This window comes from Triticum urartu, chromosome 7A, assembly GCF_056163025.1.
Source record: "Triticum urartu cultivar PI428250 chromosome 7A, HENAU_Tu73, whole genome shotgun sequence".
NCBI classification, from domain to species: Eukaryota; Viridiplantae; Streptophyta; class Magnoliopsida; order Poales; family Poaceae; genus Triticum; species Triticum urartu.
This window is the reverse complement of record NC_141879.1, coordinates 471,121,208-471,145,106: the sequence shown is the minus strand read 5'-3', so window position 1 is coordinate 471,145,106 and position 23,899 is coordinate 471,121,208. Positions and strand designations below refer to the sequence as shown.

General features: G+C 46.6%; 3 protein-coding genes across 4 annotated transcripts; all 3 read left to right on the top strand.

The window, feature by feature from the left end:
• The first annotated feature begins 7,278 nt into the window (after window positions 1–7,278).
• Window positions 7,279–12,235, top strand: LOC147959999 (uncharacterized). Of its 2 annotated transcripts, XM_087535366.1 has the most exons (4): window positions 7,279–7,562; window positions 8,662–9,326; window positions 10,848–11,634; window positions 11,722–12,235. In XM_087535366.1, the coding sequence occupies exons 2-4, from the start codon at window positions 8,691–8,693 to the stop codon at window positions 12,171–12,173; spliced, it is 1,875 nt and encodes a 624-aa protein (XP_087391492.1). In that variant the 5' UTR covers window positions 7,279–7,562; window positions 8,662–8,690; the 3' UTR covers window positions 12,174–12,235. The 2 variants fall into 2 exon arrangements, with proteins under 2 accessions (XP_087391492.1, XP_087391493.1); XM_087535367.1 differs by lacking the exons at window positions 10,848–11,634; window positions 11,722–12,235 and adding an exon at window positions 10,104–10,801 and having other exon boundaries at window positions 8,662–9,635.
• Window positions 12,236–12,806: 571 nt separating this feature from the next.
• On the top strand, window positions 12,807–16,167 carry LOC147959998 (uncharacterized). Its single transcript, XM_087535758.1, has 3 exons — window positions 12,807–13,007; window positions 14,108–15,000; window positions 15,469–16,167. The coding sequence occupies exons 2-3, from the start codon at window positions 14,137–14,139 to the stop codon at window positions 16,015–16,017; spliced, it is 1,413 nt and encodes a 470-aa protein (XP_087391884.1). The 5' UTR covers window positions 12,807–13,007; window positions 14,108–14,136; the 3' UTR covers window positions 16,018–16,167.
• Window positions 16,168–18,162: 1,995 nt separating this feature from the next.
• On the top strand, window positions 18,163–21,532 carry LOC147959997 (uncharacterized). The gene is made up of 3 exons (XM_087535057.1): window positions 18,163–18,372; window positions 19,473–20,365; window positions 20,834–21,532. Exons 2-3 carry the CDS (start codon window positions 19,502–19,504, stop codon window positions 21,380–21,382), a joined length of 1,413 nt encoding a protein of 470 aa, XP_087391183.1. The 5' UTR covers window positions 18,163–18,372; window positions 19,473–19,501; the 3' UTR covers window positions 21,383–21,532.
• The last annotated feature ends 2,367 nt before the right edge of the window (window positions 21,533–23,899 follow it).

Genomic DNA, 23,899 nt, shown 5'->3' with positions numbered 1-23,899 from the left:
TGATAGATTTTGGATGGTTCTTCAAACCATTGGATTAGCAAGTACACCTATTTTTTTGGTATTTTACGTTTCCTACCCATAACTAAATATAGAAACAACTTAGACAAAAAAATAATTAAAACTACTTAGTGATAAACCAAACAAGCACACATAAGAATATTCACCCCATGCTATTGCTCCCCGGGAACGACGCGAGAAAAAGGTTTTGATAACCCACAAGTATAGGGGATCAATTATAGCTTATTCTATAAACAAGAGTGTCGAACCAAACGAGGAGTTAAAGGTAGAATTTATATTCCCTTCAAGTTCTATCGACCACCGATACAACTCTACACACACTTAATGTTTGCTTTACCAACAACAAAAATAAAATTAGAAGTACTTTGTAGGTATAAAGGGACAGATTTGCAAGATAACCAAGAACGTGAAAATAAAAGTTAGGTGTTTTTTACTAAAAGTACAATTAGGTCAGTATAGCGAGTGTGGAAAAGCGGTGGTAGGATTTGCGGAATTGTCCCTAAGCAATTGGCTAAGTTACTAGACCGATAGTAAGTTTTTATGTGGGAGAGGCCACTACTAGTATGACATGCCTTACTACAATTCTATGCATTTATAATTGGAACTATTAGCACGCATCCGCAACTACTAAAGCTCATTAAGGTAAAACTCAACCATAGCATTAAGATATATTGGTTCCCCTTCAATTCCGTATGAATCAATTTCTATGGTAGGAAGAAGCTTATGTCACTCTTGCCCTCCAATGCATAATCCTATCAACATATAACTAACCCTATGATGTGATCCACGCACACACTCATATGATGGGAACCAAAGGACAGCAACATAACCACAAGCAAATTAAACCAATCATAGCAATTCACCAATTACCCCAAATGACAACAAAAATCTACTCAAAAATCATAGGATGGCAACACATCATTGGATAATAATATGAAGCATAAATCATCATGTTCAAGTGAGGGGTACAGCTGGTTGCGGGAGAGTGGACCACTAAATATAGATGAGGGAAGGTGATGGAGGTGTTGGTGAAGATGACAGAGTTGTTGAAGTAGATCGCCCTCACACGATGATTGCGCCGCAGCGTTCCAGTGCCACCGGGAGAGAGGGGGAAGAGCCCCCTCCTCCTCCTCCTCCTCCTCCTCCTCCTTCTTCTTCTTCTTCTTCTTCCTTGGCCTTCCCCCTTGATGGGAGGAGGGTTTCCCCTCTGGTCCTTGGTCTTCATGGCTCCCGAAGGGCAGGAGCCCCTCGGAGATTGGATTTCTCTCTCTGTTCTCTTTTGTTTCACGTTCCTGTTTTCTAGTCCTTCACTGTTTTTTAAATTCGTGGAGATCCGTAACTCCGATTGGGCTGAAATTTTGAGGGGGTTTCTTTCCGGATATTATCTTTATTGCGGCAAAAGAAGGGCACCAACCGCCTTACAGAGGAGCCACAAGCCTACTGGGCGCAGCCAGGGTAGCAGGTCACGCCCTCTAGGCTTGTGGACCCCTCGGACATCGTCTCATGCTGATTCTTTTTCCTAAAAATCACATATATTCAAAAATAAATCTTCATAAATTTTATCGCATTTGGACTTCGTTTGATATGAAAGTTGTAGAATATTGGTATGAAACAATAAAAAACTATAGATACGACGGAGACGTATCAACCTCCCCATGTGGACATGAGGTGGCAATCTTCACCAAGGCAAGAAGTGGAGTCATAGTGGGGTCATGCAATACGTCCATTCTTGGCATTGCGTCCACCCATACAAGATGTTGTTTTCCAATGGCGGAGCTTCATGGGGCCAGAGGGGGCCATTGCCCCCCTACTCTAGAAAACTCTTAAGTATACCCCTAGTCATTGTACGAGATGGTTGCGGTGATCCTCCTGCTGCTGATCCCGTTCACCGCCGAAGCTACGAACGACACGATGCCACCCCGGCTGGATCTTCGTGCGATGCTTGGCGGACTGGATATCATTTCCAGCCGCGACGAAATTGGATGAATGATCCAAACGGTAAGCGCATCGATCTCTTGTTCTTTTCGACACACACCCTCCCTCAACCCCTAGCTAGTCTGGTTAATTTGATTTTCCGATTCTTCTTTCCCAGTGTTTACGGAGCAAATCCGACAAACCGGATCTTCTTTCTCGGTGTTGGATTTGTCGGTTCTTCTTTCCCGATTTTTCATGGCGCCCTGGGTCTGGGGCGTCATGTCAGATAGCATGACGTCTTTGGTGTACGTAGTTGCCCCGTCATGAATCATAGCATCCCAGGCCAGGGCGTCATGATATCTAGCATTGGCGCCCTGCCAGGGGCATCATGCAAAAAGGGCCAGTTTATGAAGAAGAAAAATTAGACTGGCTTCATTTTGTGCTGAAGTTTTTTGGAAGAGTCAAATCTGTTCATTTTCATAGTAACTCGTAAAAGCTAACTTCCGTACGACAGTATTTTTGCAACAGATCCGAACGAACTTGTTGCCGTTCGATCCGGATCTGACGGACGCGGTTATTCTTTTCTGTTTTCCCTATCGTACAGTTGACCGGTTCAACCCGCATTCCCCCATCCACTTCTCCGAGAAAACCGCGCGACCGCGCTCGATCTAGAAAGGAAAAAAAGAAGGCACGAGGCCAAGACTCGATCCTGCGCCGTGTAGAACCGATGGGTCGACCGTAGGTACCTGCTAACCAACTCAGCCACTGAAAATTAATACACGACAGAGCTACTCACTTGTTTTTTTCTAGTCCTTCATAGGTGTTGCACTTTGATTGGTGTTTGGTGTCTACGCTTAGGACCTTAGTTGAACCAAACAACCAGACAAGCAACGATTTTGTTGCTATTTCTAACTCAAGACTTCCTATTTACATGAACTTTGACCTGTGAAAAAAAAAGTTGTAATAGCATTCTAATGTACGCACCGAAGATTTTGATAACTTATATGTGCAAACACCACGGTAAATTTAGATCGGGGAAAAAGTTATTGAAAAATATACCCTCGGTCACACATGCATACATATCTTGGTAATATACGCACCGTTGATCTGATAACAAAGATTGTGGTAACTTTTGATTTGGAAAAGGGTGTTGAAACACATATCTTCGATAATTTATGTCTAAATAACATGATAATACACATACATAGATATGATAAGCTATGTACATACACCGCAATAACTGTTTGATCTGAGGTAAAAGTTGTTGAAAACTAAATTCCTCGATACTTAAATGTAAATAGTTTGTTAACATACACACCGCAACGTAATAACTCAAGTTCAAACATTGTGGTAACTTTTTGACCGAGGAGAAAACTTGTAGAAAACCATACCACCGTAACTTCTGTGTGAATAGTATGATAATACAAGCACAACAAAGTTGATAACCCATGTACAAACACGACAATAACTTTTGACACGGGAGAGAAAAGTTGTTGAAAAACATACCCTCCAGTAATTTCTACATAAAAGCACACCCCCTAGTCAAAAGGTATCATGTCCGGGCTAAGTAGGTTATCAGCTCTGTTTTGCGTATATTACCAATGCTATTGACACCGCCCGGGCTAAGTAAGTTACGATGCTATAGGAAGTATGTAACTTTTGACCCCTTCGGTAATTATTTGGAAAACATACCCCTCCTAACTTCTGAGTAAATTAGATGGCAGGGCGGATAACCCATGTAAAATACCATGGTAACTTTTTGCCACAAAAAGGTTGTTGTAAAACGTCCCGAGGTAACATATGTGTAAATAGCATGGTAATACACACACAACTGATCTGATAACTTATGCACAAACACCACGGTAACTTTTGATCCGGAAAAACAATATTAAAATTATAAGCCGGTGACCTATGTAAATAACATGGTAATATACACACAACAAAGCTGATAACTTATGTATAAACACCGCGGTAACTTCTGACGCGTGGGGAAAAAGTTGTTAGAAAAAAACCCAATAACTTGTGTGTCAATAACATGGTAATACATGCACAACAAAGCTGATAACTCACATACAAACACCGCGATAACTTTCGACCCGGGGCAAAAAGTTGTTGAAAAAAATGTTGTCATTAGCATGGTAATATACGCACAGTAGAGTTGATAACTTACGCACGAACACCGTGGTAACTTTTGACCCCCGGAGAAATTTTCTGTTGAAAACATAAGCCGGTAGTTTCTGGGTAAAATAACATGGTAATGTACACACTTCAGGCATGATCTCTGTTGGAAAAGGCAGTGCCTAGGAGGCGCTTAGGCACGCCTAAGCGCTAGGCAATGGCCAAACGTCTCGCCTAGGGCATAAGCAGAAGTCTAGGTAGAGCAAGTAAAATTTGTCTACCCAAACGAGAAATCATGCCATATTGCACTAATATGCCAAAAGGGTCATATTCCAATCGTAGTAGCTGGTCGTTAACATACTTATATGCTCTAAATTAATAAAATACATATATATAATAACCACATATACACCTTAATAGTAAAAATTATATAACCGCCTAGGCTGCGTCTAGGGCGCTTAAGCACCGCCTAGACACTAGACGAAGGCCAACCGCCTCGCTTATGCCTACCGCTTTTTCCAACCTTGGGTATGATATATTTTAACTTTCAAAAAGTCATCGGAACATATCAATATGGGATATAGTCTTGAAGATCTCATCGCGATGGATTTTGTATGTGAAAATAAATTTTCTATCGGACTGACGTTTTGAGACAAAAAAACATTTTCAAGTTTCGAAAGAGAGGGATTCTTGGATAACATTACCTTTTGTCTTCTAGTGTATTGCATGTGCATGCGTAGAAGGTCGAAGGAACAGTTCGGTAACTTTTTGTGTACATAGTATGGTAACTTATGTACTATAGATGTGATAACTCATATAGCATAGGCATGGTAATTTTTACTTGGAAAAAAAGTTGTCGGAACATATCAACATGAGATCTAGTTTTAGAGCTCTTATCGTGATGATTTTTTTATGTGAAAACGATTTTTCAATCAAAGCGACAGTTTGAACTGTAAAACATTTTAAACTTTTAAATATAAGAGAATTTAGGGTGGACTGTAATTAAGCATTTTAATAAGCTCATGAAAGTCACAGAATCAATAATCATCACGCATGTGAAGAAGGACTGCATGCGCTTGCGCTAGACACACTACGGCCTGAATCGTTCTAACGATCAGAATATAGTATAGTCAATAATATAGCGTGCGGATCTAACGATCAGAATATAGTATAGTCAATAATATAGCGTGCGGATCTATTGCAGAATTACTGCCGGCAGGAATTTAGCACTATCGTAAATTCAATCACCGATACGTGCAGGCAAGCCAGCTTCTTTCCACAGCGGGGAAGAGCTATGCGGACACGATACCAAAGAAGAGGGATAAAAGCAACTCCAAAGTGCCGACCTATTTCGTTCACCTGCATTCGTTTGGGTCGGTGTGGATAAAAGTGACGGCTTAACGTGCCGACCCAAACCCAAATCACGTTCGCGTCGACGTATTTGCGGCCCGAATTTGTGCCCCTAATGCGTCGGCGCGGACATCGAACGGATGCTTCGCGCGCCTTTCCGCTGTCCGTCGCGTCCCCATATGGCGACCGTCCAACTACCCGCTACCTACGTGGTCAGTTTAATTTATGATGACGGGCCCACGCGTCAGCGATGGCGCTCGTCTTTTTTTAAGCCGATCGTGCGGCGGGGCTGTCCTCATCCAAACTCGCCGTCCACATCTGCCATTCTTTGCTCCCTCATCGCCGGCAAACTTTAGCCACCACAACCACAGCAGAGATGGGCCTCTTTTCCAGCGCCAGCGGCAGCAAGGCCAAGGGCAAGTCCCCCGCCTCCGCCGGCGCCGGCGCCTTGCCGACAAAGGCAGCGCGTGAACATGCCAGTGCACCAGGCGGAGTGGCACTGGCAGCACCGCCAGCCTCTGCTGTATCTCGACGTGAAGCTGCCGCACGACTGGCATCTGGATCCAGAGAGGATCCCAATGCCGGCGGCGCCGCGGTCGGCACGTGCTCACGCGGAGGAGGTGCGGCGCCGGCGGGCGATGCTGACGCCGGAGCAGCGCGCGAGGCCGCCTACACAACCGACTCGCCCAACTAGGCGAGGTGGTTCGTCTTCGAGCACGAGGAGGCGAGGCGACGGGGCGTGCGCTAGGTCGACCGGAGGTCGCCGCCACCGGCGCTCGTCGTCCGCGAGAAGGACCAGGCGGCGGAGGACGCCTACCAGGCGGCACTTGCGGCCGTCAACCGGGAGAGCGAGGAGGACGAGCGGCGCAGGGCGGAGGCGGAAGAAGAGGCTCGGTACGAGGCGGCAATAGCGCAGGCCCTTGCCCTCTCCGTGGCGGGGACAGCATGGTGCCGCCGGTGGCCCCGCCGTCCCCCATCAAGCCGGAGGCGGAGCCCGAGCCGTCCCCCATCGAGCGCTACTCCTGGACGGGAGTAGTGCGCGAATGGGTACGCGCGCCGCCAGTCTGGGTAGGAGCGACGCGGGCGCAGGAGCAGGCGTACCTCGAGCACTGACGCAGCATCAGGGTGGCTGAGGAGCGCTGCGACGGCGAGTACCTCGAGATGCTCGAGCGAGACCTCGAGGAGAAGCAGCGCGAGGCCGCGGCTGCACAGGCGGTCGCACAACCTCCCGCGCCGGCACTGCCTGCGCCGGCATAGCCCGACATGACGGTGCTCTGGAACACAACGTTCGCCTGAGCCGGGCCGGCACCGACGCTCATCGACCTCACGGACCCCGAGGATGATGATGACGTCTGGGGCAGCGTGCCGCCTCGTAATTTAGGCTGTTTTCTTTTTTAAAATGCAAACATGGACGCGTGGACTTTCGCCGGCCTTCGTGGCCGTCTTTAATGTTTAATTAATGTAGTTTTTCTTCTTTTAATATGCATGCGTTCATTTTTTTTGACGGCGTCAAAATGGGTTTTAGGCCAGCGTTGAACGCATGCGCCGACCCAAATGCATAAACGGGTATCTGTGTCTGTCTGACCGACTCAAATGGACAAAAAGTAGATGAAATCGCCGTCTATTTGAGTCGGCCCGTTGGAGTTGCTCTAACACCATATCAAAGCCATAGGCCCTGTTTGGATCCCTAAGTTAGAGTTAGATATAGTTATATTGGGCTCAAATAACCCAAAAGGATCCAAACATGATGGGTTAGTTTGGGTTAGTTGGATCTAACCCACCCAAAAAACTAGCCCACACTAGAGAAGCTTATTTGGGTTAGTTTTTCTGGGCCCACTAAAAAAATAGTAAAAAAACTCACCCCTCCCGCACCAGATCCCTCCTCTCCACCCACCTCGCACGACTCCTCCCCATCGCGCCGCTCGCCCAAGCGCAGCGCCGCGCCGCCGGAACCCCGGGAGCGCCCTCCTGCGGCCCCGCTCGCCCTCCTCCGTCAGCCGCTCGCCCTCCTCCGGTCGCCGCTCGCGCCGCTCCCTCCTCACCGGCCGCCGCTCGCCCTCCTCCGTCAGCCGCTCGCCCTCCCTCGGTCGCCGCTCCCGCTGCTCCCTCCTCACCGGCCGCCGCTCGCCCTTCTCCGACCGCCGCTCGCAGCGCATCTAGGGGTGAGTTCGAGGGTTCCTTCTCTGGTTGCTAGATGGACAATTTATTCCATGAATTTCTGTAATTTCGGTCATGTGTTTTGGTTGCTAGATGGCCAGTCTAATTCATGAATTTCCTGAAGAAGGAAGACTATTATTATACATCCAATGTTGAGTGCTTTGTGCTATTGTTTAGATTCAGGTGGTGAAGGAAAGCAAACCTTCATGCTTATTATTGTCCTAATTAAGTGACTTGTGATGCTTGGATCATAGTTGCCAAGTTCCCGGTTCGACCGGGTCGAGGTATGGGAACGAGGGTCGAGGATCGCTGGTTACCAAAACTAGGGATCGATTGGGGTATACATCTCTGAAACGGCCGTTCGACAGCGGGAACGCGATCCTGTTAAATCGGGGACGATTAGCCCGGGTCGATCAGTCTGATCCTTCCAAGTATTGTACATGGAAACAAAAACAGATTAAGGAAAGAGTGCAATATCGTTCAAGGCAAGAGCAAATTAAGGAAGTCCATCCGGTATTAGAGGACTGCTATTATTTACGTCCTTCCTGGCCTTCTGTTCCTAAATTATCTCGCCTACAGTTACGGCCACGCTGTGTTTTTCATTCCTTGTATACCTGCAACGTCCGGTCATCATGGGAACGGTACATGGGACGCGGCGTCGACCCGCGTTCCGGGCTACTATGGCTTGGATTTTATAGGATACTTTGTACCTCAATTCCTTCTGCTGTGTTTCGTTTTATACTATCATTGCTAAATGGCTGCAATACAGGCATGTGAAAAGGTGGGGGCTGAGGTTGTTCTTTGCTATTTATATTTACTTACATTGCTTTGCCTAAAATGTGTATATTTACTCTTGTCCTGTGTATCACAATCGTTGTTATAAAATGCTTGTGTAAAAGTGGAACCGCATGCTTGTACAAATGTCGTGTGTATCACAATCCTATGTATAGTTGTTTGTCGTAGAAGTTGGTTATCTTAACCTATATATTTTATCCATCTTTTCGTGTGTTCCCGAATATTACTCCGGTCTCCTTACTCTCTTCTTTCTGCGTGTTTCCATTGTGCTTTCCTGAATGTGCTACTGATTCTTCTCTTCTGGTGCAGGTAGTATAGCTTGGAGTAGAGCACCCGCAATGGATGGAGACGGCTTCGACGTGTGGGGTTCGCAGCCATCGGCAAGCGGCCCTGCTACCCATGTCGGTCTCGACCTCAACTCGCAAGCACCGGTGTCGGAGGGGTTCCCGGGGCTTGGGCTCTACGGAGCCTTCCTCCAGAGCGATGATGACGAGCTCCTCCCTGGGCGCGTCAGGGGCTCCGGGCTCCCTCCCTATCGCCCATCCTACGCCCGGCGACTGAACTTCGGCGGCTCCTCGGCGGCGGCAGCCGGTCGCGGAGGAGGAAACGGTGGCGTGTTCCTTGGCGGGTCGTCGTCGGGGGCAGGCGGCGGTGTTCGGCAGCGCGCCAACTCGGCCGCCGCGGCACCCAGCCGCCGTAACCAGCGCACCGGCACGGCGTTCAGTGGCGGCGGCGTTCGGCAGCGCGCCAACTCGGCCGCCGCGGCACCCAGCCGCCGTAACCAGCGCACCGGCACGGCGTTCAGTGGCGGCGGCGTTCGGCAGCGCGCCAACTCGGCCGCCGCGGCACCCAGCCGCCGGGGACCGAGGAGTGCTGTCCGTGCGCAAGCATCCGGCTCTGGCGCTCCCTTCGGCAATGGTGATGAAGAATTGGAGGATGACGTGGAAGAGTTTGCGAGCTCCGGAGGTCCCTCGGTGAGCCAAAACAATCGAGCCCAATGGAATGATGCTAATAGTGCTTGCTTGTTAGAATTGTGCATTGAGCAACGTGCAGCAGGAACGTATAATGGTGTAACAATGACTGCTGAAGGGTACCAAGCTGTTATGGACGGCTTACTTGCTAGAAGGGGGTTGGTGTATTCCCGTGTGCAGGTGAAGAACCAGATAGTCGTACTCAAAAACACCCACTCCTTTTGGCGATACATGCAAGTGCACACAGGGTTGGGGAGGAAACCAGATGGAACCATTGATGCCGACTCTGAGTTCTGGATAACACACACAGAGGTACACTTTTCACTAAGGCTAGCTAGATGTGACTCAACTACATACTGTACATATGTTTCATATGCTAGGCTGGGTTGTGCTTATTTTGGTTAGCAGAGGTGCACTTTTAACTAAGGCTAGCTAGATGTGACTCAACTACATACTGTACTTATGTTTCATATGCTAGGGTGGGTTGTGCTTATTTTGGTCAGCGGCAACAAAATTTACTCAAAAAGTGAAGTTCAACTACAATTCTGAATTATTTTTACATAATATAAATGCTTTATTCTTCTGCGCATTGTACTATTTTTAAATCTTGTTTGTTCTAATTTGAACCCACTATACAATTAGTGAATCAGATTATTTTGCACTCCTTTTTCACTTTTTCTTGGCTGCACATACAGGATGACTCATTTTAATAATATAGTAGATAGATTCTGAAGTGTGCTCTCATATCCTAACTAGTTTTACATTTTCACTATCTTGCAGAAGAAACCATACCTAAGGAAGTTGCAGTGGGGTCCTCCAGCAAACGAGGAGTTGCTTGATCAACTGTTCAGAGGTTGCACCGTGGATGGAAGCACAGCCTTTGTGCCTGGAGATGATTATGGTCAGACTCAAGGGCAAGATGCAGGGGCAGAAGAGGAGTTTCAAGGAACACCTACAAGTACAAGCAACCAGAGGAGCCAGAGGGGCAAGAGGTCATTAAGCACTTCAAGCACTTTGACTAGTCCATTGAAGAAGAGCAAGAGCCCAATGGTGAAAAATTTCAAGGACATAGCCAATACCTACAAGGAGTCTGCCGCAGCCAACACTAAGCAAATGCAGAAACGTGCAAATGAGAAGGCTGCATTTTCTGTGAAGAGGTGTCAGGAGCTGGCATTTGAGTGCGGTGTTCAGCAAATAGTTGACTCTGTCTATGCTATGTCCAAGATGTTCGAAACGGAGTACCAAAGGGAGTTCTTTTGTGGCCTATTAACTCCTGAGCTTAGGTTGGGTTACTTCAAGAAATGGTGCAGAGACAACAATTTGGAGTAGTTGGGAAGTGTGTGTTAAGATGTTGAACCTATTTAAATTGTTGTATGTTGAACCTGTCATGTGTTTGTGAGGCGTTGAACTATTATTTGTGTTGAACCTATTTTGTTTTATCTGCGGGCCGAATTAATTTCATTTGCTTACATTCCTTCAAGTTTTATGCTATGTGTTGACGATTTGGTACATGTGTTGAAGCAGGAAGAAGATCATGTCCCCATGACTGAGGAAGAAGAATATGATGGAGGTAGCACAAGTGAGGATGAGATCATATCCATGTGCCGCAACAATTTGGTGCAGTCCGAGAATTTAATCTTGAAGTTGGTTCCTATCTTGGGTATGTACTCTGATAACTACTTTGTGAAACTACCTAGGAGGGTCAGTGGATATTCTGGTTTGGATTGGGTGCAGGAGACACTAGCCCGAGATACCCAATGCTATAACATGTTTAGGGTTGAGAGACCTTTGTTTAATAGGCTACATAATACTTTGGTGCAATCATATGGCTTGAAGTCCACTACAAAAATGACATCTGTAGAGGCTCTAGCTATGTTTTTATGGATTGTTGGATCACCACAGTCAGTTAGACAGGCTGAGAACCGTTTCAGAAGGTCTATGGAGACAGTAAGTAGGACATTTAATAGAGTTTTGGCATGCCTCCTCAGGTTAGCACATGACATAATTGTACCTAAGGATCCAACATTTTCAGAGGTGCACCCAAACTTAGAAAATCCAGTATTCTGGCCACACTTCAATGACTGCATAGGAGCTATAGATGGGACACATGTGAATGTTGTGGTGGATAAGAGTAAGAGGGTTCCATACTTGAACAGGCACAATGAAACCAGTCAGAATGTGCTTGCTGTTTGTGATTTCGACATGAGATTTACATTTGTGATGTCGGGATGGCCTGGTTCAGCACATGACATGGTAGTTTTCAAAGATGCTGTAACTACTCATCAAGACAAATTTCCACATCCACCACCAGGTTTGCGACTTGAACTGTCTTGCAATATTTTTTATCCAACTACACTAGTTCATCTAAGTCTCATTCTGTGCCTTTCATAATATGTAGGGAAGTATTATGTGGTTGATGCGGGATACCCAAACCGGCCAGGCTACCTTTCACCATACAGATGTACAAGGTACCATGTGCAACAATGGCAAAATGGCCCGCCGCCACAAGGTATGAAAGAAACCTTCAACCATGCACATGCCAAAGTTAGGAATGTCGTTGAGCGATCCTTTGAAGTGTTGAAGATGAAATTTAGGATTTTATTGAACATGTCAAAATTTCCAGAGGACAAGCAAAGTAGAATTATTGTTGCCTGTATGGCTCTTCATAATTTCATTCGAGAGAGCGGAATTGCGGATAGGGAATTTGATGCTTGTGATGCAGATGAAAATTATAACCCAATGCCTAGTTCTTCTGCAACCGCATGGCCAGAAGACGAACCTCTTGTTGAAGATATCAACATGAATGCCTTCTGTGATGAGTTAGCTCATGCTTTGTTTTATGGAGTGTAATATTTTTTGAAGCTTCGATTGACGACTTGTATGTTTAAGTTATGTTTAAGTGGGACATCTCATTTGTATGGACAATTTTTTTATCAAGTTTTGCATGCTTGATTTGTAAACATGGTTCGTTTATGTCAATTGTGAGCGGGAGGAGGCCACACAAGAGCCGGCCACATCAAATCCGGCAGAAAATAGGGTCTAAAGTAGCCAAATGATTGAGAAGGAGCATTTATTGTCAATCTAACCTTGCTATCCAAACACCACTTTGGTTAGATTTAGTTCAAAGTTAGTTTAGAGTTAGAATCTAACTCTAGCCTCTAACTTAGTTAGAGTATCCAAACAGGGCCATAGGCCCTGTTTGGATCCCTAAGTTAGAGTTAGATATAGTTAGATTGGGCTCAAATAACCCAAAAGGATCCAAACATGATGGGTTAGTTTGGGTTAGTTGGATCTAACCCACCCCAAAAAACTAGCCCACACTAGAGGAGCTTATTTGGGTTAGTTTTTCTGGGCCCACTAAAAAAATAGTAAAAAAAACTCACCCCTCCCGCACCAGATCCCTCCTCTCCACCCACCTCGCATGACTCCTCCCCATCGCGCCGCTCGCCCAAGCGCAGCGCCGTGCCGCCGGAACCCCGGGCGCGCCCTCCTGCGGCCCCGCTCGCCCTCCTCCGTCAGCCGCTCGCCCTCCTCCGGTCGCCGCTCGCGCCGCTCCCTCCTCACCGGCCGCCGCTCGCCCTCCTCCGTCAGCCGCTCGCCCTCCCTCGGTCGCCGCTCCCACTGCTCCCTCCTCACCGGCCGCCGCTCGCCCTTCTCCGACCGCCGCTCGCAGCGCATCTAGGGGTGAGTTCGAGGGTTCCTTCTCTGGTTGCTAGATGGACAATTTATTCCATGAATTTCTGTAATTTCGGTCATGTGTTTTGGTTGCTAGATGGCCAGTCTAATTCATGAATTTCGTGAAGAAGGAAGACTATTATTATACATCCAATGTTGAGTGCTTTGTGCTATTGTTTAGATTCAGGTGGTGAAGGAAAGCAAACCTTCATGCTTATTATTGTCCTAATTAAGTGACTTGTGATGCTTGGATCATAGTTGCCAAGTTCCCGGTTCGACCGGGTCGAGGTACGGGAACGAGGGTCGAGGATCGCTGGTTACCAAAACTAGGGATCGATTGGGGTATACATCTCTGAAACGGCCGTTCGACAGCGGGAACACGATCCTGTTAAATCGGGGACGATTAGCCCGGGTCGATCAATCTGATCCTTCCAAGTATTGTACATGGAAACAAAAACAGATTAAGGAAAGAGTGCAATATCGTTCAAGGCAAGAGCAAATTAAGGAAGTCCATCCGGTATTAGAGGACTGCTGTTATTTACGTCCTTTCTGGCCTTCTGTTCCTAAATTATCTCGCCTACAGTTACGGCCACGCTGTGTTTTTTCATTCCTTGTATACCTGCAACGTCCGGTCATCATGGGAACGGTACATGGGACGCGGCGTCGACCCGCGTTCCGGGCTACTATGGCTTGGATTTTATAGGATACTTTGTACCTCAATTCCTTCTGCTGTGTTTCGTTTTCTACTATCATTGCTAAATGGCTGCAATACAGGCATGTGAAAAGGTGGGGGCTGAGGTTGTTCTTTGCTATTTATATTTACTTACATTGCTTTGCCTAAAATGTGTATATTTACTCTTGTCCTGTGTATCACAATCGTTGTTATAAAATGCTTGTGTAAAAGTGGAACCGCATGCTTGTACAAATGTCGTGTGTATCACAATCCTATGTATAGTTGTTTGTCGTAGAAGTTGGTTATCTTAACCTATATATTTTATCCATCTTTTCGTGTGTTCCCGAATATTACTCCGGTCTCCTTACTCTCTTCTTTCTGCGTGTTTCCATTGTGCTTTCTTGAATGTGCTACTGATTCTTCTCTTCTGGTGCAGGTAGTATAGCTTGGAGTAGAGCACCCGCAATGGATGGAGACGGCTTCGACGTGTGGGGTTCGCAGCCATCGGCAAGCGGCCCTGCTACCCATGCCGGTCTCGACCTCAACTCGCAAGCACCGGTGTCGGAGGGGTTCCCGGGGCTTGGGCTCTACGGAGCCTTCCTCCAGAGCGATGATGACGAGCTCCTCCCTGGGCGCGTCAGGGGCTCCGGGCTCCCTCCCTATCGCCCATCCTACGCCCGGCGACTGAACTTCGGCGGCTCCTCGGCGGCGGCAGCCGGTCGCGGAGGAGGAAACGGTGGCGTGTTCCTTGGCGGGTCATCGTCAGGGGCAGGCGGCGGTGTTCGGCAGCGCGCCAACTCGGCCGCCGCGGCACCCAGCCGCCGTAACCAGCGCACCGGCACGGCGTTCAGTGGCGGCGGCGTTCGGCAGCGCGCCAACTCGGCCGCCACGGCACCCAGCCGCCGGGGACCGAGGAGTGCTGTCCGTGCGCAAGCATCCGGCTCTGGCGCTCCCTTCGGCAATGGTGATGAAGAATTGGAGGATGACGTGGAAGAGTTTGCGAGCTCCGGAGGTCCCTCGGTGAGCCAAAACAATCGAGCCCAATGGAATGATGCTAATAGTGCTTGCTTGTTAGAATTGTGCATTGAGCAACGTGCAGCAGGAACGTATAATGGTGTAACAATGACTGCTGAAGGGTACCAAGCTGTTATGGACGGCTTACTTGCTAGAAGGGGGTTGGTGTATTCCCGTGTGCAGGTGAAGAACCAGATAGTCGTACTCAAAAACACCCACTCCTTTTGGCGATACATGCAAGTGCACACAGGGTTGGGGAGGAAACCAGATGGAACCATTGATGCCGACTCTGAGTTCTGGATAACACACACAGAGGTACACTTTTCACTAAGGCTAGCTAGATGTGACTCAACTACATACTGTACATATGTTTCATATGCTAGGCTGGGTTGTGCTTATTTTGGTTAGCAGAGGTGCACTTTTAACTAAGGCTAGCTAGATGTGACTCAACTACATACTGTACTTATGTTTCATATGCTAGGGTGGGTTGTGCTTATTTTGGTCAGCGGCAACAAAATTTACTCAAAAAGTGAAGTTCAACTACAATTCTGAATTATTTTTACATAATATAAATGCTTTATTCTTCTGCGCATTGTACTATTTTTAAATCTTGTTTGTTCTAATTTGAACCCACTATACAATTAGTGAATCAGATTATTTTGCACTCCTTTTTCACTTTTTCTTGGCTGCACATACAGGATGACTCATTTTAATAATATAGTAGATAGATTCTGAAGTGTGCTCTCATATCCTAACTAGTTTTACATTTTCACTATCTTGCAGAAGAAACCATACCTAAGGAAGTTGCAGTGGGGTCCTCCAGCAAACGAGGAGTTGCTTGATCAACTGTTCAGAGGTTGCACCGTGGATGGAAGCACAGCCTTTGTGCCTGGAGATGATTATGGTCAGACTCAAGGGCAAGATGCAGGGGCAGAAGAGGAGTTTCAAGGAACACCTACAAGTACAAGCAACCAGAGGAGCCAGAGGGGCAAGAGGTCATTAAGCACTTCAAGCACTTTGACTAGTCCATTGAAGAAGAGCAAGAGCCCAATGGTGAAAAATTTCAAGGACATAGCCAATACCTACAAGGAGTCTGCCGCAGCCAACACTAAGCAAATGCAGAAACGTGCAAATGAGAAGGCTGCATTTTCTGTGAAGAGGTGTCAGGAGCTGGCATTTGAGTGCGGTGTTCAGCAAATAGTTGACTCTGTCTATGCTATGTCCAAGATGTTCGAAACGGAGTACCAAAGGGAGTTCTTTTGTGGCCTATTAACTCCTGAGCTTAGGTTGGGTTACTTCAAGAAATGGTGCAGAGACAACAATTTGGAGTAGTTGGGAAGTGTGTGTTAAGATGTTGAACCTATTTAAATTGTTGTATGTTGAACCTGTCATGTGTTTGTGAGGCGTTGAACTATTATTTGTGTTGAACCTATTTTGTTTTATCTGCGGGCCGAATTAATTTCATTTGCTTACATTCCTTCAAGTTTTATGCTATGTGTTGACGATTTGGTACATGTGTTGAAGCAGGAAGAAGATCATGTCCCCATGACTGAGGAAGAAGAATATGATGGAGGTAGCACAAGTGAGGATGAGATCATATCCATGTGCCGCAACAATTTGGTGCAGTCCGAGAATTTAATCTTGAAGTTGGTTCCTATCTTGGGTATGTACTCTGATAACTACTTTGTGAAACTACCTAGGAGGGTCAGTGGATATTCTGGTTTGGATTGGGTGCAGGAGACACTAGCCCGAGATACCCAATGCTATAACATGTTTAGGGTTGAGAGACCTTTGTTTAATAGGCTACATAATACTTTGGTGCAATCATATGGCTTGAAGTCCACTACAAAAATGACATCTGTAGAGGCTCTAGCTATGTTTTTATGGATTGTTGGATCACCACAGTCAGTTAGACAGGCTGAGAACCGTTTCAGAAGGTCTATGGAGACAGTAAGTAGGACATTTAATAGAGTTTTGGCATGCCTCCTCAGGTTAGCACATGACATAATTGTACCTAAGGATCCAACATTTTCAGAGGTGCACCCAAACTTAGAAAATCCAGTATTCTGGCCACACTTCAATGACTGCATAGGAGCTATAGATGGGACACATGTGAATGTTGTGGTGGATAAGAGTAAGAGGGTTCCATACTTGAACAGGCACAATGAAACCAGTCAGAATGTGCTTGCTGTTTGTGATTTCGACATGAGATTTACATTTGTGATGTCGGGATGGCCTGGTTCAGCACATGACATGGTAGTTTTCAAAGATGCTGTAACTACTCATCAAGACAAATTTCCACATCCACCACCAGGTTTGCGACTTGAACTGTCTTGCAATATTTTTTATCCAACTACACTAGTTCATCTAAGTCTCATTCTGTGCCTTTCATAATATGTAGGGAAGTATTATGTGGTTGATGCGGGATACCCAAACCGGCCAGGCTACCTTTCACCATACAGATGTACAAGGTACCATGTGCAACAATGGCAAAATGGCCCGCTGCCACAAGGTATGAAAGAAACCTTCAACCATGCACATGCCAAAGTTAGGAATGTCGTTGAGCGATCCTTTGAAGTGTTGAAGATGAAATTTAGGATTTTATTGAACATGTCAAAATTTCCAGAGGACAAGCAAAGTAGAATTATTGTTGCCTGTATGGCTCTTCATAATTTCATTCGAGAGAGCGGAATTGCGGATAGGGAATTTGATGCTTGTGATGCAGATGAAAATTATAACCCAATGCCTAGTTCTTCTGCAACCGCATGGCCAGAAGACGAACCTCTTGTTGAAGATATCAACATGAATGCCTTCCGTGATGAGTTAGCTCATGCTTTGTTTTATGGAGTGTAATATTTTTTGAAGCTTCGATTGACGACTTGTATGTTTAAGTTATGTTTAAGTGGGACATCTCATTTGTATGGACAATTTTTTTATCAAGTTTTGCATGCTTGATTTGTAAACATGGTTCGTTTATGTCAATTGTGAGCGGGAGGAGGCCACACAAGAGCCGGCCACATCAAATCCGGCAGAAAATAGGGTCTAAAGTAGCCAAATGATTGAGAAGGAGCATTTATTGTCAATCTAACCTTGCTATCCAAACACCACTTTGGTTAGATTTAGTTCAAAGTTAGTTTAGAGTTAGAATCTAACTCTAGCCTCTAACTTAGTTAGAGTATCCAAACAGGGCCATAGGCCCTGTTTGGATCCCTAAGTTAGAGTTAGATATAGTTAGATTGGGCTCAAATAACCCAAAAGGATCCAAACATGATGGGTTAGTTTGGGTTAGTTGGATCTAACCCACCCCAAAAAACTAGCCCACACTAGAGGAGCTTATTTGGGTTAGTTTTTCTGGGCCCACTAAAAAAATAGTAAAAAAAACTCACCCCTCCCGCACCAGATCCCTCCTCTCCACCCACCTCGCATGACTCCTCCCCATCGCGCCGCTCGCCCAAGCGCAGCGCCGTGCCGCCGGAACCCCGGGCGCGCCCTCCTGCGGCCCCGCTCGCCCTCCTCCGTCAGCCGCTCGCCCTCCTCCGGTCGCCGCTCGCGCCGCTCCCTCCTCACCGGCCGCCACTCGCCCTCCTCCGTCAGCCGCTCGCCCTCCCTCGGTCGCCGCTCCCACTGCTCCCTCCTCACCGGCCGCCGCTCGCCCTTCTCCGACCGCCGCTCGCAGCGCATCTAGGGGTGAGTTCGAGGGTTCCTTCTCTGGTTGCTAGATGGACAATTTATTCCATGAATTTCTGTAATTTCGGTCATGTGTTTTGGTTGCTAGATGGCCAGTCTAATTCATGAATTTCGTGAAGAAGGAAGACTATTATTATACATCCAATGTTGAGTGCTTTGTGCTATTGTTTAGATTCAGGTGGTGAAGGAAAGCAAACCTTCATGCTTATTATTGTCCTAATTAAGTGACTTGTGATGCTTGGATCATAGTTGCCAAGTTCCCGGTTCGACCGGGTCGAGGTACGGGAACGAGGGTCGAGGATCGCTGGTTACCAAAACTAGGGATCGATTGGGGTATACATCTCTGAAACGGCCGTTCGACAGCGGGAACACGATCCTGTTAAATCGGGGACGATTAGCCCGGGTCGATCAATCTGATCCTTCCAAGTATTGTACATGGAAACAAAAACAGATTAAGGAAAGAGTGCAATATCGTTCAAGGCAAGAGCAAATTAAGGAAGTCCATCCGGTATTAGAGGACTGCTGTTATTTACGTCCTTTCTGGCCTTCTGTTCCTAAATTATCTCGCCTACAGTTACGGCCACGCTGTGTTTTTTCATTCCTTGTATACCTGCAACGTCCGGTCATCATGGGAACGGTACATGGGACGCGGCGTCGACCCGCGTTCCGGGCTACTATGGCTTGGATTTTATAGGATACTTTGTACCTCAATTCCTTCTGCTGTGTTTCGTTTTCTACTATCATTGCTAAATGGCTGCAATACAGGCATGTGAAAAGGTGGGGGCTGAGGTTGTTCTTTGCTATTTATATTTACTTACATTGCTTTGCCTAAAATGTGTATATTTACTCTTGTCCTGTGTATCACAATCGTTGTTATAAAATGCTTGTGTAAAAGTGGAACCGCATGCTTGTACAAATGTCGTGTGTATCACAATCCTATGTATAGTTGTTTGTCGTAGAAGTTGGTTATCTTAACCTATATATTTTATCCATCTTTTCGTGTGTTCCCGAATATTACTCCGGTCTCCTTACTCTCTTCTTTCTGCGTGTTTCCATTGTGCTTTCTTGAATGTGCTACTGATTCTTCTCTTCTGGTGCAGGTAGTATAGCTTGGAGTAGAGCACCCGCAATGGATGGAGACGGCTTCGACGTGTGGGGTTCGCAGCCATCGGCAAGCGGCCCTGCTACCCATGCCGGTCTCGACCTCAACTCGCAAGCACCGGTGTCGGAGGGGTTCCCGGGGCTTGGGCTCTACGGAGCCTTCCTCCAGAGCGATGATGACGAGCTCCTCCCTGGGCGCGTCAGGGGCTCCGGGCTCCCTCCCTATCGCCCATCCTACGCCCGGCGACTGAACTTCGGCGGCTCCTCGGCGGCGGCAGCCGGTCGCGGAGGAGGAAACGGTGGCGTGTTCCTTGGCGGGTCATCGTCAGGGGCAGGCGGCGGTGTTCGGCAGCGCGCCAACTCGGCCGCCGCGGCACCCAGCCGCCGTAACCAGCGCACCGGCACGGCGTTCAGTGGCGGCGGCGTTCGGCAGCGCGCCAACTCGGCCGCCACGGCACCCAGCCGCCGGGGACCGAGGAGTGCTGTCCGTGCGCAAGCATCCGGCTCTGGCGCTCCCTTCGGCAATGGTGATGAAGAATTGGAGGATGACGTGGAAGAGTTTGCGAGCTCCGGAGGTCCCTCGGTGAGCCAAAACAATCGAGCCCAATGGAATGATGCTAATAGTGCTTGCTTGTTAGAATTGTGCATTGAGCAACGTGCAGCAGGAACGTATAATGGTGTAACAATGACTGCTGAAGGGTACCAAGCTGTTATGGACGGCTTACTTGCTAGAAGGGGGTTGGTGTATTCCCGTGTGCAGGTGAAGAACCAGATAGTCGTACTCAAAAACACCCACTCCTTTTGGCGATACATGCAAGTGCACACAGGGTTGGGGAGGAAACCAGATGGAACCATTGATGCCGACTCTGAGTTCTGGATAACACACACAGAGGTACACTTTTCACTAAGGCTAGCTAGATGTGACTCAACTACATACTGTACATATGTTTCATATGCTAGGCTGGGTTGTGCTTATTTTGGTTAGCAGAGGTGCACTTTTAACTAAGGCTAGCTAGATGTGACTCAACTACATACTGTACTTATGTTTCATATGCTAGGGTGGGTTGTGCTTATTTTGGTCAGCGGCAACAAAATTTACTCAAAAAGTGAAGTTCAACTACAATTCTGAATTATTTTTACATAATATAAATGCTTTATTCTTCTGCGCATTGTACTATTTTTAAATCTTGTTTGTTCTAATTTGAACCCACTATACAATTAGTGAATCAGATTATTTTGCACTCCTTTTTCACTTTTTCTTGGCTGCACATACAGGATGACTCATTTTAATAATATAGTAGATAGATTCTGAAGTGTGCTCTCATATCCTAACTAGTTTTACATTTTCACTATCTTGCAGAAGAAACCATACCTAAGGAAGTTGCAGTGGGGTCCTCCAGCAAACGAGGAGTTGCTTGATCAACTGTTCAGAGGTTGCACCGTGGATGGAAGCACAGCCTTTGTGCCTGGAGATGATTATGGTCAGACTCAAGGGCAAGATGCAGGGGCAGAAGAGGAGTTTCAAGGAACACCTACAAGTACAAGCAACCAGAGGAGCCAGAGGGGCAAGAGGTCATTAAGCACTTCAAGCACTTTGACTAGTCCATTGAAGAAGAGCAAGAGCCCAATGGTGAAAAATTTCAAGGACATAGCCAATACCTACAAGGAGTCTGCCGCAGCCAACACTAAGCAAATGCAGAAACGTGCAAATGAGAAGGCTGCATTTTCTGTGAAGAGGTGTCAGGAGCTGGCATTTGAGTGCGGTGTTCAGCAAATAGTTGACTCTGTCTATGCTATGTCCAAGATGTTCGAAACGGAGTACCAAAGGGAGTTCTTTTGTGGCCTATTAACTCCTGAGCTTAGGTTGGGTTACTTCAAGAAATGGTGCAGAGACAACAATTTGGAGTAGTTGGGAAGTGTGTGTTAAGATGTTGAACCTATTTAAATTGTTGTATGTTGAACCTGTCATGTGTTTGTGAGGCGTTGAACTATTATTTGTGTTGAACCTATTTTGTTTTATCTGCGGGCCGAATTAATTTCATTTGCTTACATTCCTTCAAGTTTTATGCTATGTGTTGACGATTTGGTACATGTGTTGAAGCAGGAAGAAGATCATGTCCCCATGACTGAGGAAGAAGAATATGATGGAGGTAGCACAAGTGAGGATGAGATCATATCCATGTGCCGCAACAATTTGGTGCAGTCCGAGAATTTAATCTTGAAGTTGGTTCCTATCTTGGGTATGTACTCTGATAACTACTTTGTGAAACTACCTAGGAGGGTCAGTGGATATTCTGGTTTGGATTGGGTGCAGGAGACACTAGCCCGAGATACCCAATGCTATAACATGTTTAGGGTTGAGAGACCTTTGTTTAATAGGCTACATAATACTTTGGTGCAATCATATGGCTTGAAGTCCACTACAAAAATGACATCTGTAGAGGCTCTAGCTATGTTTTTATGGATTGTTGGATCACCACAGTCAGTTAGACAGGCTGAGAACCGTTTCAGAAGGTCTATGGAGACAGTAAGTAGGACATTTAATAGAGTTTTGGCATGCCTCCTCAGGTTAGCACATGACATAATTGTACCTAAGGATCCAACATTTTCAGAGGTGCACCCAAACTTAGAAAATCCAGTATTCTGGCCACACTTCAATGACTGCATAGGAGCTATAGATGGGACACATGTGAATGTTGTGGTGGATAAGAGTAAGAGGGTTCCATACTTGAACAGGCACAATGAAACCAGTCAGAATGTGCTTGCTGTTTGTGATTTCGACATGAGATTTACATTTGTGATGTCGGGATGGCCTGGTTCAGCACATGACATGGTAGTTTTCAAAGATGCCGTAACTACTCATCAAGACAAATTTCCACATCCACCACCAGGTTTGCGACTTGAACTGTCTTGCAATATTTTTTATCCAACTACACTAGTTCATCTAAGTCTCATTCTGTGCCTTTCATAATATGTAGGGAAGTATTATGTGGTTGATGCGGGATACCCAAACCGGCCAGGCTACCTTTCACCATACAGATGTACAAGGTACCATGTGCAACAATGGCAAAATGGCCCGCCGCCACAAGGTATGAAAGAAACCTTCAACCATGCACATGCCAAAGTTAGGAATGTCGTTGAGCGATCCTTTGAAGTGTTGAAGATGAAATTTAGGATTTTATTGAACATGCCAAAATTTCCAGAGGACAAGCAAAGTAGAATTATTGTTGCCTGTATGGCTCTTCATAATTTTATTCGAGAGAGCAGAATTGCGGATAGGGAATTTGATGCTTGTGATGCAGATGAAAATTATAACCCAATGCCTAGTTCTTCTGCATTCGTATGGACAGAAGACGAACCTCTTGTTGAAGATATCAACATGAATGCCTTCCGTGATGAGTTAGCTCATGCTTTGTTTTATGGAGTGTAATATTTTTTGAAGCTTTGATTGACGACTTGTATGTTTAAGTTATGTTTAAGTGAGACATCTCATTTGTATGAACAATTTTTTTTATCAAGTTTTGCATGCTTGATTTGTAAACATGGTTCGTTTATGTCAATTGTGAGCGGGAGGAGGCCACACAAGAGCCGGCCACATCAAATCCGGCAGAAAATAGGGTCTAAAGTAGCCAAATGATTGAGAAGAAGCATTTATTGTCAATCTAACCTTGCTATCCAAACATCATTTTGGTTAGAGTTAGTTCAAGGTTAGTTTAGAGTTAGAATCTAACTCTAGCCTCTAACTTAGTTAGAGTATCAAACAGGCCCATAGTAAGCGCCCTTGTCTCTTGGATTCTCTGACTGAAGCCTTGTTCCCGTGAAGCGTGACGAATGCATGCACGCGAGCTACTACTCCTACTGGGCTTTATAGCCACTGCTGCTGCACAACTTTCCGCTGCACGCAACGCACGCTAGCCCGTGTCAGTCAGTTTTGACCACTTGACCTTGACCTCCCATTTCCGTTCTTGTCTTCTCTCTCTCTCTCTCACGCGCTTGGTCACGTGACCTACAGTTTCATGCTACACAGCACTCCTTGCAATCAGTCAGTCACAGCCCAAGCCCATTTCCTGCTCCGCGCTTGGAAGCAGGACACAGGGAAACGGAGTTATAAAGAAGGTGACAAGCGACGGGTTCCCAGGACATGAGAAGAAGTGCGTCTGCCTCGAGCTCCGGGAGCTGTTGACACAAGCAACATCACCGCGATTAGTTTTTCATAATGGCATTGCCGCAGTTTTGCCACTCCAAGTCCCGGGTAAGGTACGGAGTATGCTGCTATAGTACTATAGTCAAGTGCAAAAAGCAAGTTGGAGACATGCTTGCGAATTGGGGGGCATCATTAGGCGGCGTACTCAGGCCCATCCCACATGAATGATCCATGTTGTGGTGTGGCCGCATCGCAAGCCTGCCACTAACAGTGATCATGCCT

Coding starts and splice junctions, on each gene's coding strand:
- LOC147959999 (XM_087535366.1), top strand. CDS start 8,691: ATGGATGGAGACGGCTTCGACGTGTGGGGTTCGCAGCCATCGGCAAGC. Junction 9,327..10,847: donor CGAGCTCCGGAGGTCCCTCG/GTGAGCCAAAAC, acceptor GTGTTGAAGCAG/GAAGAAGATCATGTCCCCAT. Junction 11,635..11,721: donor ATTTCCACATCCACCACCAG/GTTTGCGACTTG, acceptor CATAATATGTAG/GGAAGTATTATGTGGTTGAT.
- LOC147959998 (XM_087535758.1), top strand. CDS start 14,137: ATGGATGGAGACGGCTTCGACGTGTGGGGTTCGCAGCCATCGGCAAGC. Junction 15,001..15,468: donor TCTGGATAACACACACAGAG/GTACACTTTTCA, acceptor ACTATCTTGCAG/AAGAAACCATACCTAAGGAA.
- LOC147959997 (XM_087535057.1), top strand. CDS start 19,502: ATGGATGGAGACGGCTTCGACGTGTGGGGTTCGCAGCCATCGGCAAGC. Junction 20,366..20,833: donor TCTGGATAACACACACAGAG/GTACACTTTTCA, acceptor ACTATCTTGCAG/AAGAAACCATACCTAAGGAA.